The 14,205-nt window shown below is 54.6% G+C and overlaps 1 protein-coding gene across 3 annotated transcripts in view; it reads right to left on the reverse strand.

Annotated features, from left to right (window-relative positions):
* The window catches only part of PER2 (period circadian regulator 2), a 42,536-nt gene that overhangs the window by 19,174 nt on the left and 9,157 nt on the right, over positions 1-14,205 (reverse strand). For all 3 annotated transcript variants that reach the window (XM_070618780.1, XM_070618782.1, XM_070618781.1), the window contains 8 exons: positions 13,725-13,972; positions 13,131-13,193; positions 11,936-12,090; positions 8,354-8,475; positions 7,028-7,229; positions 4,828-4,879; positions 3,739-3,881; positions 1,989-2,067 (listed from right to left, as the gene is read on the reverse strand). In XM_070618780.1, the coding sequence (XP_070474881.1) occupies positions 1,989-2,067; positions 3,739-3,881; positions 4,828-4,879; positions 7,028-7,229; positions 8,354-8,475; positions 11,936-12,090; positions 13,131-13,193; positions 13,725-13,954 (1,046 nt within the window). In that variant the 5' untranslated portion in view covers positions 13,955-13,972. The remainder of the gene's footprint in view (positions 1-1,988; positions 2,068-3,738; positions 3,882-4,827; positions 4,880-7,027; positions 7,230-8,353; positions 8,476-11,935; positions 12,091-13,130; positions 13,194-13,724; positions 13,973-14,205) is intronic.

The following is a 14,205-nucleotide window of genomic DNA, read 5'->3' on the forward strand; positions in this document are numbered from 1 at the left end:
CAAGGCCTGGCCAGAGGAGGAAGGGGGGGAAGAGGGCAGGGGAAGAGAAGGAGGGGGAAGAGGAAAAGAGGAGGAGAAGGAGGGTGAGGAGCAGGGTGAGGGCAGCGAGGAAGAGGAGAGTGAGGAGGAGGATGAAGAGGAGGGGGAGGATGGAGGGGGAGGGGAGGAGGGGGAGGAGCACAGTGAGGAAGAGGGGGGAGGAGTGGGAGGTGGGGGAAGAAGAAGAGGGGAGAAGAGGAGAAGGAAGGGGAGAAGGAGGAAGGGAGGAGAAGGGGGAGGAGGAGGAGGAAGAGGAGGAGGGGAGGAGGGAGAGGATGAGGAGGAGGGGAGGGAGGAAGGAGAGGATGAGGAGGAGGAGGGGAGGAGGGAGAGGATGAGGAGGAGGAGGGGAGGAGGGAGAGGATGAGGAGGAGGAGAGGGAGGAGGAAGAGGATGAGGTGGAGGAGGGGAGGAGGGAGGGGATGAGGAGGAGGGGAGGGAGGAAGGAGAGGATGAGGAGGAGGAGGGGAGGAAGGAGAGGATGAGGAGGAGGGGAGGGAGGAGGGAGAGGATGAGGAGGAGGAGGGGAGGAAGGAGAGGATGAGGAGGAGGGGAGGGAGGAGGGAGAGGATGAGGAGGAGGAGGGGAGGAAGGAGAGGATGAGGAGGAGGGGAGGGAGGAAGGAGAGGATGAGGAGGAGGAATGGGAGGAGGAGGAGGACAAGGGGGACAAGGAGCCCTGCCCTGGGCTCTGTGGGCCAGGCTGCCCACGGAGCTTTGCCAAGGAAGATTCTGCAGACTGCCGGCCCATAATGCCACATACACCTGCTCACCAACCCTCCTGCACACGAGTGAGCAGACACCTAGGGCAGTTTGCAGACAGGAGTTCTTACACTTTTGGGGAATAAAAACTATCCTGGGGTTGCTTTACGAATGCAGGTCCCAGGCCCCACCCTCTGGATCCTGGTTGGGCAGGGCTGGGTGGGACCCAGGAAGCTGCCTCTTGAAGTTGTCTCTCTGGTGATTCTGCTGCAGGTGGTGGGCAGCACGCACCTGAGCCGCCTGGGGCTGGAGGCTGACGGTTCCTGGCCGCCAGAGAGCAGAACCTGCCCAAGAGGCCCCGTGGCCTGCGTCCAGGAGCATTCAGGGCCAGCTGGAGGCAGTGGGGAGGACCCGATCCTTGACGGCGTCTGTGGAGGCCACCTTGGCCCATTTGGGAAAGCCCAGCATGTTGGTGCTTCTAGGGCCACTTCGCATTTGTCCTCTCCGACCACTGCCAGTGGCCTTCGCTGTGTCTTCATGCATCTGTGCAGGAGCTGGGGGAAGGCACCCCGGGGGCCTTGGCCCAACACCGCTAACTCAGAAGCCTCTCAGAAGGTCAGGCACCATTCACACAGCTGCAGCACCCCGGGCGGGAGACCCAGGAAGGGGGTCCGAGGGGGGCTCTGGGCAGAGGAACGGGGGTGAGCCCTTCCTGCAGCAGCTGCAGCTCAAAGGCTGGCAGATGCACCTCTGCTGGGATCCTGCCAACGGCCTCTCCAGCTTCAACCCTAACACGGTCTCAGGCACACTGTCCCTGGTTGTACCACCCCTTACTCATGTGTCTGATTCTGCAACAAGTTTAAACAGGATTATAAAGACAGGCTCAATTAGAAAGATTACCAGCTCCTCAGAACGCTCTATTTATATAGTGTTCACATCTTAGGAGGTTCTTAGTTTAGTCTCATAATTATTTCATTGGCTATATATAGTTAAACATTTCTGTTGATTATCACGTAAGTAAAACCAACATGCAGCCGTAGCTGTGACATTAGCTACACAGCTTCAATGTCAAAAACATGAAACTTCACTGAGCTTTATTCAGTTGTTATTGAGTAACTACCGAGAAAATGATGAAACACTAAATATCATGTGAGGGATCTGCTGGCAGGAAGGACGCAATACTGATTCCAAGACAGGAGGGAGCGTGGGAGGTGGGTGTGGAGGGAGGGACCGAGTCTCGGCACTCACCTGTCGTCCACGTCCTGGAACAAGCAATTTGGGGTGTGTGTGGTCGTAAAAATTCTCTTTTCAGGAGGAATTCTGGGGGCTGAAAGAATGGAATTTTACACAAATTTCTGATTCCACGAAATGGATACTTCGTGTAGTTTATATTACAACCACTAGAAAATCCCATGTAGACTCAGAGTGACGGGCAGCTAAAGAAAAAATGAAGAAGTGGACTCTGAACAACAGAACTGTCGCCAAGGGAGCCGGGCAGACCCCCCCCCCACCCCGGCGCCCCTTTCAACTTCTTGGTGGACCAGTTTCCAGGACCAATTTCCTAGAAAGCTGGGAAGTGACACGTTAACAGAACCACGGGGCAATGTGTGGGGTTCTCTCAGCAAAATCATGCTGGAAGGCAGTCTTCACTTAAAATCAAACAAGAGAGAGCTGAGCAAATCACTTTTTTTTTAAAAAAAGAGTTTAAGTATTTGGACTCAAAATTCTCAGCAAAGGTCACTGTCTTGGGATTTGACAGTTTCCAAGGCAGACAAAGGTGATAGGGCAATGTGCATAAAAGAAGTCACAAATCCAGAACCATCCTCAACAACCAAATCATGAACATTCAAAATTCCGAAACGATTCATTCCGAAGAAGACTCCGATCATTCTGGGGAATAACTTGCTGAAATCTGAGTCACCCCTCTAAATCTTTATCGAATATTTGGGAGAGAACATTCTATATGCAGGAAGCCATTGAACATTTGAAAGAAAGTCGCATACTAAAAACAACGTTTCTATCACTCTCCAGAAATGCCTTTTTAAAAAAGGCATCGTCCACCACTGAGAGATTATAAATACAATAAAGCATGGAATGGCTGGATCCCTGTGAGTAAGCAGTTAGGGATGGCACCTGCTTTCAGAGAATTACGAATCATGCGGCTAGCTGAGTTGCCATGGTAAGGGTCTACTGTTTCTGGCCAGGTACCTTGGCCTGAGGATGGCGTCACAGGCAGCCTATCAGGAGGGGTCGCCAGAAGGACACATCAGGGTGGCAAAGCACTGGGGTCCTTTGGGCTTCAAGGGAAGATTCCAGATTTGGGTTTTGTTTTCAGGGGAGGGTGGCCTGAGGAGCTGGCAGGAGCAGGAAGGGACCCCTGGCGAGACAAGCCTGCTGTGACTGGATTTCCACAGGCAGAGGTGGAGGGGAGGAGCCTCAGGGAAACAGCAGGAGCAAAGACTGGAAGGCAGGAGGCCAGCTCATCTGCAGAAGCCAGAATGTGTCCAGGAGGACAGGAGATTCAGGAGAAGGCAGGATGGGCCAAGCGGGAGGGAGGGATGCCCGGCACCTAACTTCTCAGTGGGTGGAGACAGTCTGGAGCTCTGAGTAGGCAGCAGTGTCCCTGCACGTCAGGGGGGCCCACGAGGCTGAGGTCTGGGGCTGCACGAGGATGAGATGGACCTGGGGCCCCGGACCCGACAGGCTGTTCTCGCTACTGGACGAGAGACAGCAACTGGGGAGGGGGACAGAGCACACACGGTTGCAGTGATAGCCTGGACATGGGTCAGAGATGCTGGTGCCTAGACCCCTTCACTGACATGGGGACATGGTGTAGCAGGGGGCACGGGGACGGCCAGGTGACAAGGGTGGTGTGCCGAGCCTCCAGGGAGATGCAGCCTCTGCTGAAGGCTGGGGGAGAGGCAGAGGCTTGTGTGTGAAGCACGGGAGGAACTGAGGGACCAATGGAGCCCACGCCCGGCCCGGGCCTGGGTGTTACCTTCGTAGCCCGAGTGCACTCTCTCGGCCAGCAGCACGCAGCACAGCTGGCTCTCGGGGGCGTGTGGGCCCCGCACCTTGACCAGGTAAGGCGTCATGCGGAACGGGTGGTAGCGAATCTCGTTCTCGTGGTTCTTCCCGACACTGGAGAGGAGGCATGAGGAGAGGTTTGGAATTACGGCAGAAGGAAGCGTCCTTTGTTGCTAGGTACCTCTCTCCTAACAGCTGTTATGTCTCAGCACTCCTCTTATTTGTTGCACAGCCACCCAGGGAGCGGAGCCAGGCTCCTCGCTTGGGGACCCAGGGCAAGCTGGACACGCTGCCCTGGGGCTGTGGTCTGGGCCTCTGCCCAACCCGAGGAGCTGGCCCCAATACCCCGCTCCCTGTCCTCTCCCTCCAATATCCGGTGACGTTAAAGGGTAAATCGAGGACTCAACAGCCCTGTGCAGGGAGCACAGGGCCCTTCCAGCAGCCCTGCTCTGCAGCAGTTTGCATTCTAATTGGGGTTAGGGACACTGCTCCAACAGTGGGTCCTAGCCCCGACTTCTGAGGGCGCCAGGGTCTGCCCGGGGGTCACTCCTGGCCCTGCAGTGGGATGCTCAACCCGTCTCCCTGTTTCGGGCCAAAAACCTATTGGGAAAGCTAGGGGGCTCTCCCTGGAAAAATGCACCCAAACCAAAGGCTGCTCATGCTTTAGGGGTCCTCACAGACCCTGGGGTCTGCGCCTTCCCAGGTGGTAGATGGCAAGTCCAGGCTCCTCAGGCTGACAGGCTCCCGAAGAGCAGGTTAAACCCCTCCACTGTTGACTGTGCTGTCTTAACTCCTTGTGCACGTTTAAAATGCAGCTTATAAAAGTGTGTTTCCACGCAGACTCTTCAGTGGCAGGGGCACTCCTGCAGAGCCCCTCACACTGAAAAACGTGGGTACACGCGGGGGCGCAGGCAAGCTGACAGCCTGTCTCCCCCCACCACGCCCCCCGAGGAGCAGGAACCAGTGGAGGGCACACCCGGGCCTCCTCCGCCTTCACAAGAGGAGCCCAGGAGGAAAGGCTGGTGCCATTAAAAGGAGGGAGTCCAGTGAGTGGGCTCACCTGACGCGGCAGAAGAACGACTTCTCCTCCATGCATTCTTGAGTAAAAGAGTCTAAAAGAAAGAGCCCAAAGTCACACATCTGATTACACAACTAAACAGAGACAGCACTCAATCTCTCCCAGACTCGAGAGAAGCAGCGGGTTCAAGAGTCAAGGCGTGAATGCAGATTCACCCGAGTTCAAATCTAAGAAGCTCTTAGTGGTCTTTGATTACAGTTCTGACTAAAACGAAACAGTTCCATGAGTGTGCTGAAGACCAAATTATGCCATGCTAGTTTACAGCCAGGCCTTGATTTTTGAAATGGTACATACGCTGCTACAAATGCACCCAGTAGTCAACAATGTAACTCCAGAAGACACACCGACTGATGGGCGGAATTTTTGCGTGGAAAGCCCTAACCATTTCAATCTACCTATTTTGGGGGATATTCAGTTCCCATAGAAGCAACTCAGGGCCTTTCAAACCTTACATCAATCCTTTTGCCAAAATACTAAGTAGGCAATTATTAGTTAGGGAAAATGACACAAAATTACCGGCCTGGAAAGGCCTCTGAGAAGTCACCTGGTCCTCCTTTTTTATTCAGACATTCAGTTGCACCATCCCAGGAAGATGGCACCACCTGTTCACACTGTAAATCCACAGGCAGAGCGGTCCCTCTCACAGTGACCCTGCACTGACCACGTCCTTGGAACACACACTGCAAACTTGAGGGATCTGGCTGCACAGCCCCCCGGATTGGAATTTGGGGAGAAAGTGGACAGCTCGGTATCTGAAACCAATGGCGAATGTCTCCTCTTTTGATGAGCCAACCCTACAGCAAACTGCACTTCCGGTCCTGGCTGTTTGTTGTCAGGAAGGTAAGCCACTGAACTGCAGTGGTGACAGGGTGACAGCCCTATGCCACCGGCTGACTGGGAGCAGGGGGAGTGGGGAGCACCACAGGTGTGCGGGGACCCAAGACCCAGGAGGCGGTGAGAGTGGGTGTAAGGAGCATTTTGATGTGAGCAGAGATGCTGATCCAAGAGCAAAGGAAAAACGGGGGACGGTTCTGGGTGACTCGGCCAGAGCTGGCTCTTGGTCAAGGCGACGACTGAGGTCAAGCTTGTCTGGGGTGCCTCCCGGCCCCAGCATCTCCTGTTCCTCTCTCTTGGCTCCTTCATGCTTCTCTTCAGTCCAACCTCAGCTCTGAGCAATCAGAGCCCACTTGGGGCTAACGACTGTCCAGGGTCAGGCAGGCAGAAGCTACAGACTTGGGCTTCCAGAGGGGACTTTTGCTGGCCGCCCTGGTCACTGAAAGTGGAGGGGCTGCAGGGAAGGCCTGAGCTGGTTGGGACCCTCCCCTCTCCAGCACCTTCTGCCAGAACCCCATGCTGTATTTCTGCAGAGACTAGTCTGGCCAACCAGTCCCCTCCTGCGCCTACTCATGTGCAAGGCCTGAGCTGGTCACAGTTGAACCTTCCAAGCCTTCCAGACTCTGTCTTCCATGTCAGGGTGGAGGAGGACGCGGACATGCCACAGTTAACAGCAAGGGCCCTGCTGCAAGGAGCAGGGAGGGCAGGGCTGGGGCAAGACGCCTGACACGAGGAGACCAGTGGACACACTGCACGCCCTGCATCGAGGGGCAGCAGCGCCCGCTGTGCAGACTGGAGCCTCAAGTGCCTGGAGAGCCTGTGGGCAAGCCCAGGAGGATGTCATAGTCTACACTCACGAAGCTGCCTGTGGCCAAGGCGAGGAGCACTTCCCACGTCACCTGGACCTCGTCACACCACCTGCAGAAGGTGGGGCGCCCCGCCTACGCCCCGACTCCCTTCCAGATGCACCGCGGCCCTTCCACACGCTCTGCAGACTCACATACTCACTTCAAGGTTCCAGCTGCTCGGAACAGCTTCCCTTCCAAAACGCCTACCATTTCTGAAAATCTCCCGAAACGGCTCTCCCTCTCTGAAATTTATGAAAAACCATCCTTCTCTCTAAATTTATTCTGAACAAACAACTTCTTATCCTTTGCCTGGACAAAGGGCAGCCGACGGCCCCTTTGGGTGAGTACACTGTACGGGTCTCCAGCAGAGGAGACATGGGGAGCACGCCCCACATCTGGGGGTGGCCCCAGCCCGGCCCTCACCCCGGGAAGGCAGAAGTCCCCACCTCCCCCTGCTGCCAGGAGGAAGGACAAGGCGGCCAATGCCGCGGGGCCCTCACCTGCGCCCCCGCAGATGCTCCACGGGGGAAGCTTGTAAGGCGTGGTGGAGCTGTGGAACACGCTAACATCATGGGGAGCCAAGAACTCCACGAACTTGGCATCGTAAAAGGTGTCTCTCTTACAGTGAAAGATGGAGGCAACTTGGTCAGAGATGTACAGGATTTTCCCAGTGACCAGGGACACAGCTGCAGCAAACATATCCTGGAAAGGAAAAACATGGCTCCGGTGAGGACAGACAGAAGGGGAATGGACGGGAACTCCTCTCCTGAGAGGCACAGACGTGGGGCAAGCAGACAGGAAGGGAGCAGGACAAGTGGAGGGTCAGGGAGCTGCCAGGCCCCTCTCCTCAGCCCTGACTAGAATAATTCTACTTTCCCTTCTCAGGTATATTGGGGTCCAAATGGGATGTTATTTGGAAAAACACACTGGAGTTCCATGGCCAAAAGGAGCCCCGGTGTGCCGATTCCCTGCAGGTGTAGACCATTCAGCCTTCTCGGGCATGGGGCTCCCTGGCGTCTGGGCTGGGCTGATTTGGGAGGTGAAGGGCGGCCCTCCAGCCCCTCTCCCTCTCTCGCCTGGGCTGTCAACACAAACCTCTGCCAGCACATTCCTCTCCTGGGGGCCAGGGGCAGCCTGGGGAGGTGGGGCCCCTTTGGCCCACCGTGGGCTCTCTCCCTGCCAGCTGGCCCTCTGAGCTCAGGGCTGGGGCTCCCTGGGGTTAGGCCGCAGTGGGGGCACTGGAGGAAGGAGCTGGGAAGGGCTGGGGAGCCCACTCTCCCGGCCAGCTTTGTCTGGATCCCCATCTGCCCTTCCATCTACTCTCAGTGACTGAGAACTGCGGATGGTGAGCACAACGGTGACTCACCTCCCCTCCCCAGACCTCCAGGGGCGGCGAGGGGAGAGGGAGGCTCTTTATGGGTTACCTAAGAATGCAGGAACTTTGGAGTTTCTGAAACTGAGTTAAAATGCCAGGCCCCCGCCAAGCGAACCAACGGTCACCTAGTGTGTCCTTTACCCCCATGCGAGCACCACACTCGGCGAGGCAGGTCATCCTTATACACGCGAGGAATGGGGAGGAACCAGCCACGAGACAAGGACAGTCTCACAGAAAACAGCAGAAGTCTGCACACAACTGCTACTTCTCTACTTTATATTCTTTTTTTTTTTTTTTTTAAGGCACAAACTCATTTCCTGAAGCTCCAGACTCTGCTGCTTCACTGTAAAGCCACTGGCCACGGCGGCTCAGCTAGCTTACCCGGACGAAGATCTCGTGCAGCTGACAACGAGCTTTCTAGAGGAAGCCTCCACCGGTGGAAGATACGTACCGCGTTCTTCACGATGAACTCGGAGGTGGCGCTCTCGATTTCCTCTATGGTGTAGGAGGGCACGTCTGCGCTGCTGGAGTGGTTCTCACTGGACATCAGCAGCTGGTAATACTCCTCGTTGGCTGCAGGAGAGACGAAGGGGAGGACTGAAATGGTTCCTAATTCTCACGTGTTGGGGGCTCTACTGTTCTCCTGAGAAAGTGGGCTACGGGGACTATCTCCTGGGACATAGAGAGAATAGAACAAACAGAAACCAACAGAAATCTTCTTTTTTTCCCTGAAAAATCAGAAGGCCTTTGATTACAGAACTTTTTTTTTTTTTTTGGAGGAAGATTAGCCCTCAGCTAACTACTGCCAGTCCTCCTCTTTTTGCTGAGGAAGCCTGGCTCTGAGCTAACATCCGTGCCCATCTTCCTCTAGTTTATACGTGGGACGCCTACCACAGCATGGCTGCCAAGCAGTGCCATGTCCGCACCCGGGATCCGAACCAGCGAACCCCAGGCCGCCGAGAAGCGGAACGTGCGAACTTAACCGCTGCGCCACCGGGCCGGCCCCCTTTTTTTTTTTTTAATTAATGTTATGATAGATTACAACCTTGTGAGATTTCAGTTATACATTTTTGTTAGTCATGTTGTGGGTACACCACTTCCCCCTTTGTGCCCTCCCCCCACCCCCCCTTATCCCTGGTAACCACCGATCAGATCTCCTTGTCAATATACTAACTTCCACCTATGAGTGGAGTCATATAGAGTTCATCTTTCTCTGACTGATTACAGAACTTTTTAAATGATAAATATACATTATTCTAAATACCCTGGCCACAGAGCTCTACCTAACCCTCACTTCCCCATGAGGTCTTGAATCGTGACACAACATTAATGTTTCCACGTAGGACGGCTATGGCAGCCCTGCACCTGCCACTCTCGGTGGCCTCGGCCAGATGCTTCCATCCAGACAGAATCAACGGGTGGAAAACACTGGGCACAAGAAGCAACATTTGGAACAAACTGTTCAGAACAGAACCTGCAGACGAGGGCCACGCATCCTGGATCGTCCTGCACAGCTTTGGGGTGACAAAGCCACGGCCGCAGCCGGCTCTGCAAAGGGGAGCCCTCAGGCGAGGGGAACCCAGGGCCGCGGCCTGGAGCTGGACCTGGGATCCCGCCAAGCGTGTGCGAGGCCTCTGGACCCGAGGCTCGGTCGTGTCTGATTTGGATTCTCCACCTTGCAGACATCAGGAACTGGGCCGTTTCTGAACGTACTCTCAAATCCAGAAGTAGACTGCTGGAGGGGCAGGAAACGCCCTCTTGATGTGGGCCCCCCTTCCCAGTTCTCGAGCTATTGTGGGTGCCAAGAACGAAACACCCGACATGCCAGCGGACCAGACAGCGACCTGCCCCACAGTTCCTCCTTCCACAGGCTTGCGGCCCCCAGAGCCGCCCCTCCCCAGGGGAGCACACACCCCAGGGGCACCAGACAGATTCTCACATGGCATTTTTAGGCCTGACCAGCACTGACCAGCCACACCTGGTACTCAGCTTGTGCCCTCAGTGGGCTGGTGAGAGTGGACCATCCCCGTGCTATCCACCAAGGCCTCCTGAGGGCAGAGGAGCCCCCAGTGTTCTCCACCCTTCAGAGAACCGCCTGGCCCTGCAGTTTGTGTGCGCCCCAGAGGGCTGGCCCAGCATGTCAGCTGTTTTCACTCTATCAACCCTCATGAAGGCACACGGCCTAGAGAGGAGCCTGCAGAGAAACATGGGGCTGAAGAGGGTGCCCCAAAGGCAGCACAAACCAGCATACAGCAGAGCCCACCCTTCATGCCTGGCACACGCTCTCCCAGACAGACCACATGGGACAAGCAGCAAAGACGTGCCGACAAAAGTTATCCAAACGTTAGAAAATAGGAGACTTTGAAATACAGCTTTGTATCCACGATTATTAGTGACAAACCCTGCCCTGACTGTATGCCATGCCTTGACACAGTAGCTGATGATGACAGAATAAAGCCACTGTTCCTTTATCTCAGCCTTTAAAGTTTTTCTATTATAACGTGCGTTTTTAATGTGCACAGTCTCCTGGGACCTCAGTGCACATGTGTAACACGGGTGGAGTGGGGGCTGGGCTCACACATCTGCTAGGTAAGGAAGCTCCCTCCTCTGACCTAGTGAGATGCTGACTTTTCTTCTGTCTCTGCTTGTTTGTCATAAGGGATCAAAACAGCTAAGGAAGGCGTCAAGTGCAGGAGCTGGTGGGTTCCACTGTAAGGAAAAGGGTCCGCCTAAGCATCCACTGCTCTAAGGTCAGAAATGCGTCTATGTACACTTCCTCCGAGACTTCTGCTGTCATCTCTGAAACACTGGAGGAAATCCTAAAACCTCTCGAAGCTCACATTCCCTCTTCCCAGAAACAGACTGGAAGGCAAGGCTGTGTGGACCTTTCTGACCAACTTTTAGAGCTTAACCATCCTAAGATGACCCCCAGTGCAGGGGTCACGGGCGTGAATTCCCTGGGATGGGCTGTTTGCAGAACAGCCCAGCCAGGGGTCGAGGGCTCGGTTCTCTAGAAATGCCAGCACCTGTTCCACGGCAGGGGGCTCCTCACCTGCCCTGGAGACAGAGACACCCGCGGTTATCTGAGCCCCAGGAGAAGGGGGTGCCCACCCGGAGGAAGGGGCAGTCATAGGAGCAATTGATGGAAGACTGAACTCTGTCGGAAGTTATTCAAAGGGCCTGGAGTTTACTGAAAAGTCAAGTGTCTGAGCTCGATGATGCGAACATTTCTGCAATTTGTGGCGTTTGTTCATAGATTCCTGCTTTGCATCCATGAGGAGTTCTGCATGTGTATTCTCAGATGAAAGCCTTAGTCTGTTCCACTGACCAGTTCTAAAAGCTCTTACATATTCTGCCATCTAATAATAAAATCCAAACACACCCACAAATGGAAGCAGCATCTGGATGCTGGAGGCCGGCTGCGGGCACCTGTGACGGAGGGCGGTGCTCCGCCCCGTGTGCCTGCCTCCTGGTTCAAAGACCACCATCGCGGAAATTCACACAAGTTTAGATCAACTCGAAACAAACTGCCCAAGGTCTTGAATCGTGAGGCTCTAAAATATTGTCCTTTGAGGATCAGATCTAGCAATACCCACCCTTGTATCTTTCACGTGTTTTAAAGGAGGGCCTGGCCCTCACTAAATGCTTTGGGCTTTAACTCCATTTCACTTCAATCCCATTCTGAGGGGCTCACACGGCAGGTCCCACCACAGGTCACCAACTCTCCAGCCAGAGCCTGGAAGGTGCTGGACTCTCCTGAACACAACCCAACCCCAGCCCAGAGCACAGACTTTTACGTTTACAGAGGTTTCTTTTATCACCTGGTTTCCCACCTGAATTTTTTCCTCTAAAAGTCAAGTGCAGTAGAAAACTTCCAGTGAATTAAGGGTCTCCAATCCACGGAAGCTCTGTCGGCCTGTGAAATTCCCTTCTGCTGTTTCAGGGTTGAGCTTTGGAAAGTCAGCACTGTCCAAGCTGTAACGTGGGGTCTGTGAACCTACAGGTTTGGGACAGACGCTCGAGGCGGACGTACCTTTCACTTGCTTCACACTCCTCAGGGCGTACTTCAAGGTCGCCAGCGTGCTGGCCTTCCCCTTGGCCTTCCTGTCTGCGGGCAGGTGGACTTTCAGCTCCCTCAGCGTTTTTATCAGTTCTTTGTGCGTGTCTGCCTTGGCGGACTGCTCGCTACTACGGGGTTAAAGAAAGAGGCAATCAGACGTGAGCGTCCCACATGCCCTTTTCCGAAGAACGTGCCTCTAGTCCAGTTTCCCAACCAGGGCGCTGGGACATCTCAGTCCACGTAGTTCTCTGCGGTGCACTTCAGGATGTCAGCAGCATCCCTGGCCTTACCCACTGGAGGCCAGCAGCACCCTCGCCAGCTGGGAGGACCCAAAATGTCTCCTGACATTGCCACATGTCTCCTGCGAGGAGACAGTTGAGAACCACCTCTTGAACCCAAGTGAAGACTGCTGAAGTCCCTCCGACTGGGTTCTAGTCCCCCGACGGTGAGAGCTGGGCCCTGCCCAGCAAGGCCTGCCGGTCGACCCACAGTCTGGCAGGCAGCCTGCATCCCTGAGCTGTGCCTTCCTTCCCTGTCTCAGATGAAAAGGACCGAGTGACGGAGATTACAGAGGACAGCAAAGTGGCTTCCCGGGGCATGAATGTGAATGACGAACACAAGGAAACCTCAGAGAGGAAGGAGATTGCTAACAAAGATCTCCAAACTTAAAGATACAGAGATGGGAGGAAGGCAGGCCAGGCGGCACTTGCTGAGGGAGAGGGGCCTGTTTAGAGTACAGGGTGCAGAAAGAATGACAGAAATCAGGGCTCTGAGGCCGTGACAAAGTGCCCACATGCCCAGGACTAAGAGCTGGATTTTAGTCCAGCAGTGATATAAAAATGTCTGTGGATATGAAATTAAGGATACTTTGTTATAAATACCTAAAAAGGGTGAGGAATGTTCCAGAGGAAAAAGTCTGAGAGGCAGACAAGTCTGCTCAGATAGACTGGAAGCACTAGAGATTCCTAACAACATCAGGGGCTCTGACAGGCCATGGGGACAACTGGTGCCTGTACAGGGACGGCCAGGGTCACAACTGAGCTGCACAGACTAACAGGTTCTTGCAGAAGCTTGTAAAAAGTCACATCACCCCCAGAACTAACCTCTAGTAACAAATCTTTCAGTTTCTCCAATGACTCTACGTTAAGGGAGCTCTGACTGGCCTTACCTGCAGCCGCTTGTGGACGGGTTGTGTTCAGACTTCGCCATCATCAGGCTAAAGGCATCTGGACTGTAAGAATAAAAAATAAAGACAAAACACGGAAGATGGTATGTTCCAGCCACTTCCTCCCCCGTCCAACCCGTGATAACAGGCTAGATTACACCATAGGAAGACAATTTAAAAAAATATGAGGTTAAGATAAAACTGGAACATAAAACCTTCAGATAACAGGAATAATAAGTATTGCGCGATGGAAAACCAAGACTGGAGGAGCCAGGTCATTTTCTATGAACCATGCAGCGTTGGTGTAAGGAGCTGCCAGCGGGGCTACCTGACTCTTCTGCCTCCCAAGAGCTCGTTATCCTCACTAGCTACCCACTGGCACTCCGATCTTCAAAGTCAACAGTGGCATCATTAGAAGGAGGGCTAGACTCTAGTAAATTTCAGTTGTTCTGAGTTAACGAGATTTTCAAAAATCTTGAAAAATTTGGCAATCATGATATAAAGACCGCAAAAGCAGTCAAGTTACAACAGGATGAGACATGGAGAAAGCAAGCAACCGGCCTCGCCTTGGTTGGGCGGGCCAGAGGCCACACCTACCCCTGGTGGGTGTCGGGCGGCTCCAGCAGCATCCCCAGCTCCTTGCCGGCGTCCTCACAGTCGCTGCCCTGCGAGTCCCGCCCCGTGGAGCAGTTTTCGTTGGTTTCATTTCCACTGGAGCCACTGCTCATGTCGACGTCCTCCTGGAGTGGGGCTCCACTGGGCATGGGCTCTGTGGGCTCCGTGGTGGGGTGGGGCGGGCTGGGGGCATACTCAGCGTATCCATTCATGTTGGCTCCCGAATGAAGCTGGCAAACGAGAGAGATGTCGTCAGGCATTGAAGAGCGAGGCGGTTCTGGCGGCCACTGCGGAGGGCCGCGGTGAGATCCCCCTCCACGTTTCGCTACATGACACAGCAGTAGTCGGGTCAAGTTGGGTACCCTTCTCTGTCTCATTCACTGAGCTCCTGCCTGCCACGAACGAGGGAGGCCGTGGAACCAGGCACCCCAGCCCCAGACATTGGGTTGCTGATGGCCTAGTC

Source organism: Equus przewalskii, chromosome 5 (assembly GCF_037783145.1).
Source record: "Equus przewalskii isolate Varuska chromosome 5, EquPr2, whole genome shotgun sequence".
Lineage (NCBI taxonomy): Eukaryota > Metazoa > Chordata > Mammalia > Perissodactyla > Equidae > Equus > Equus przewalskii.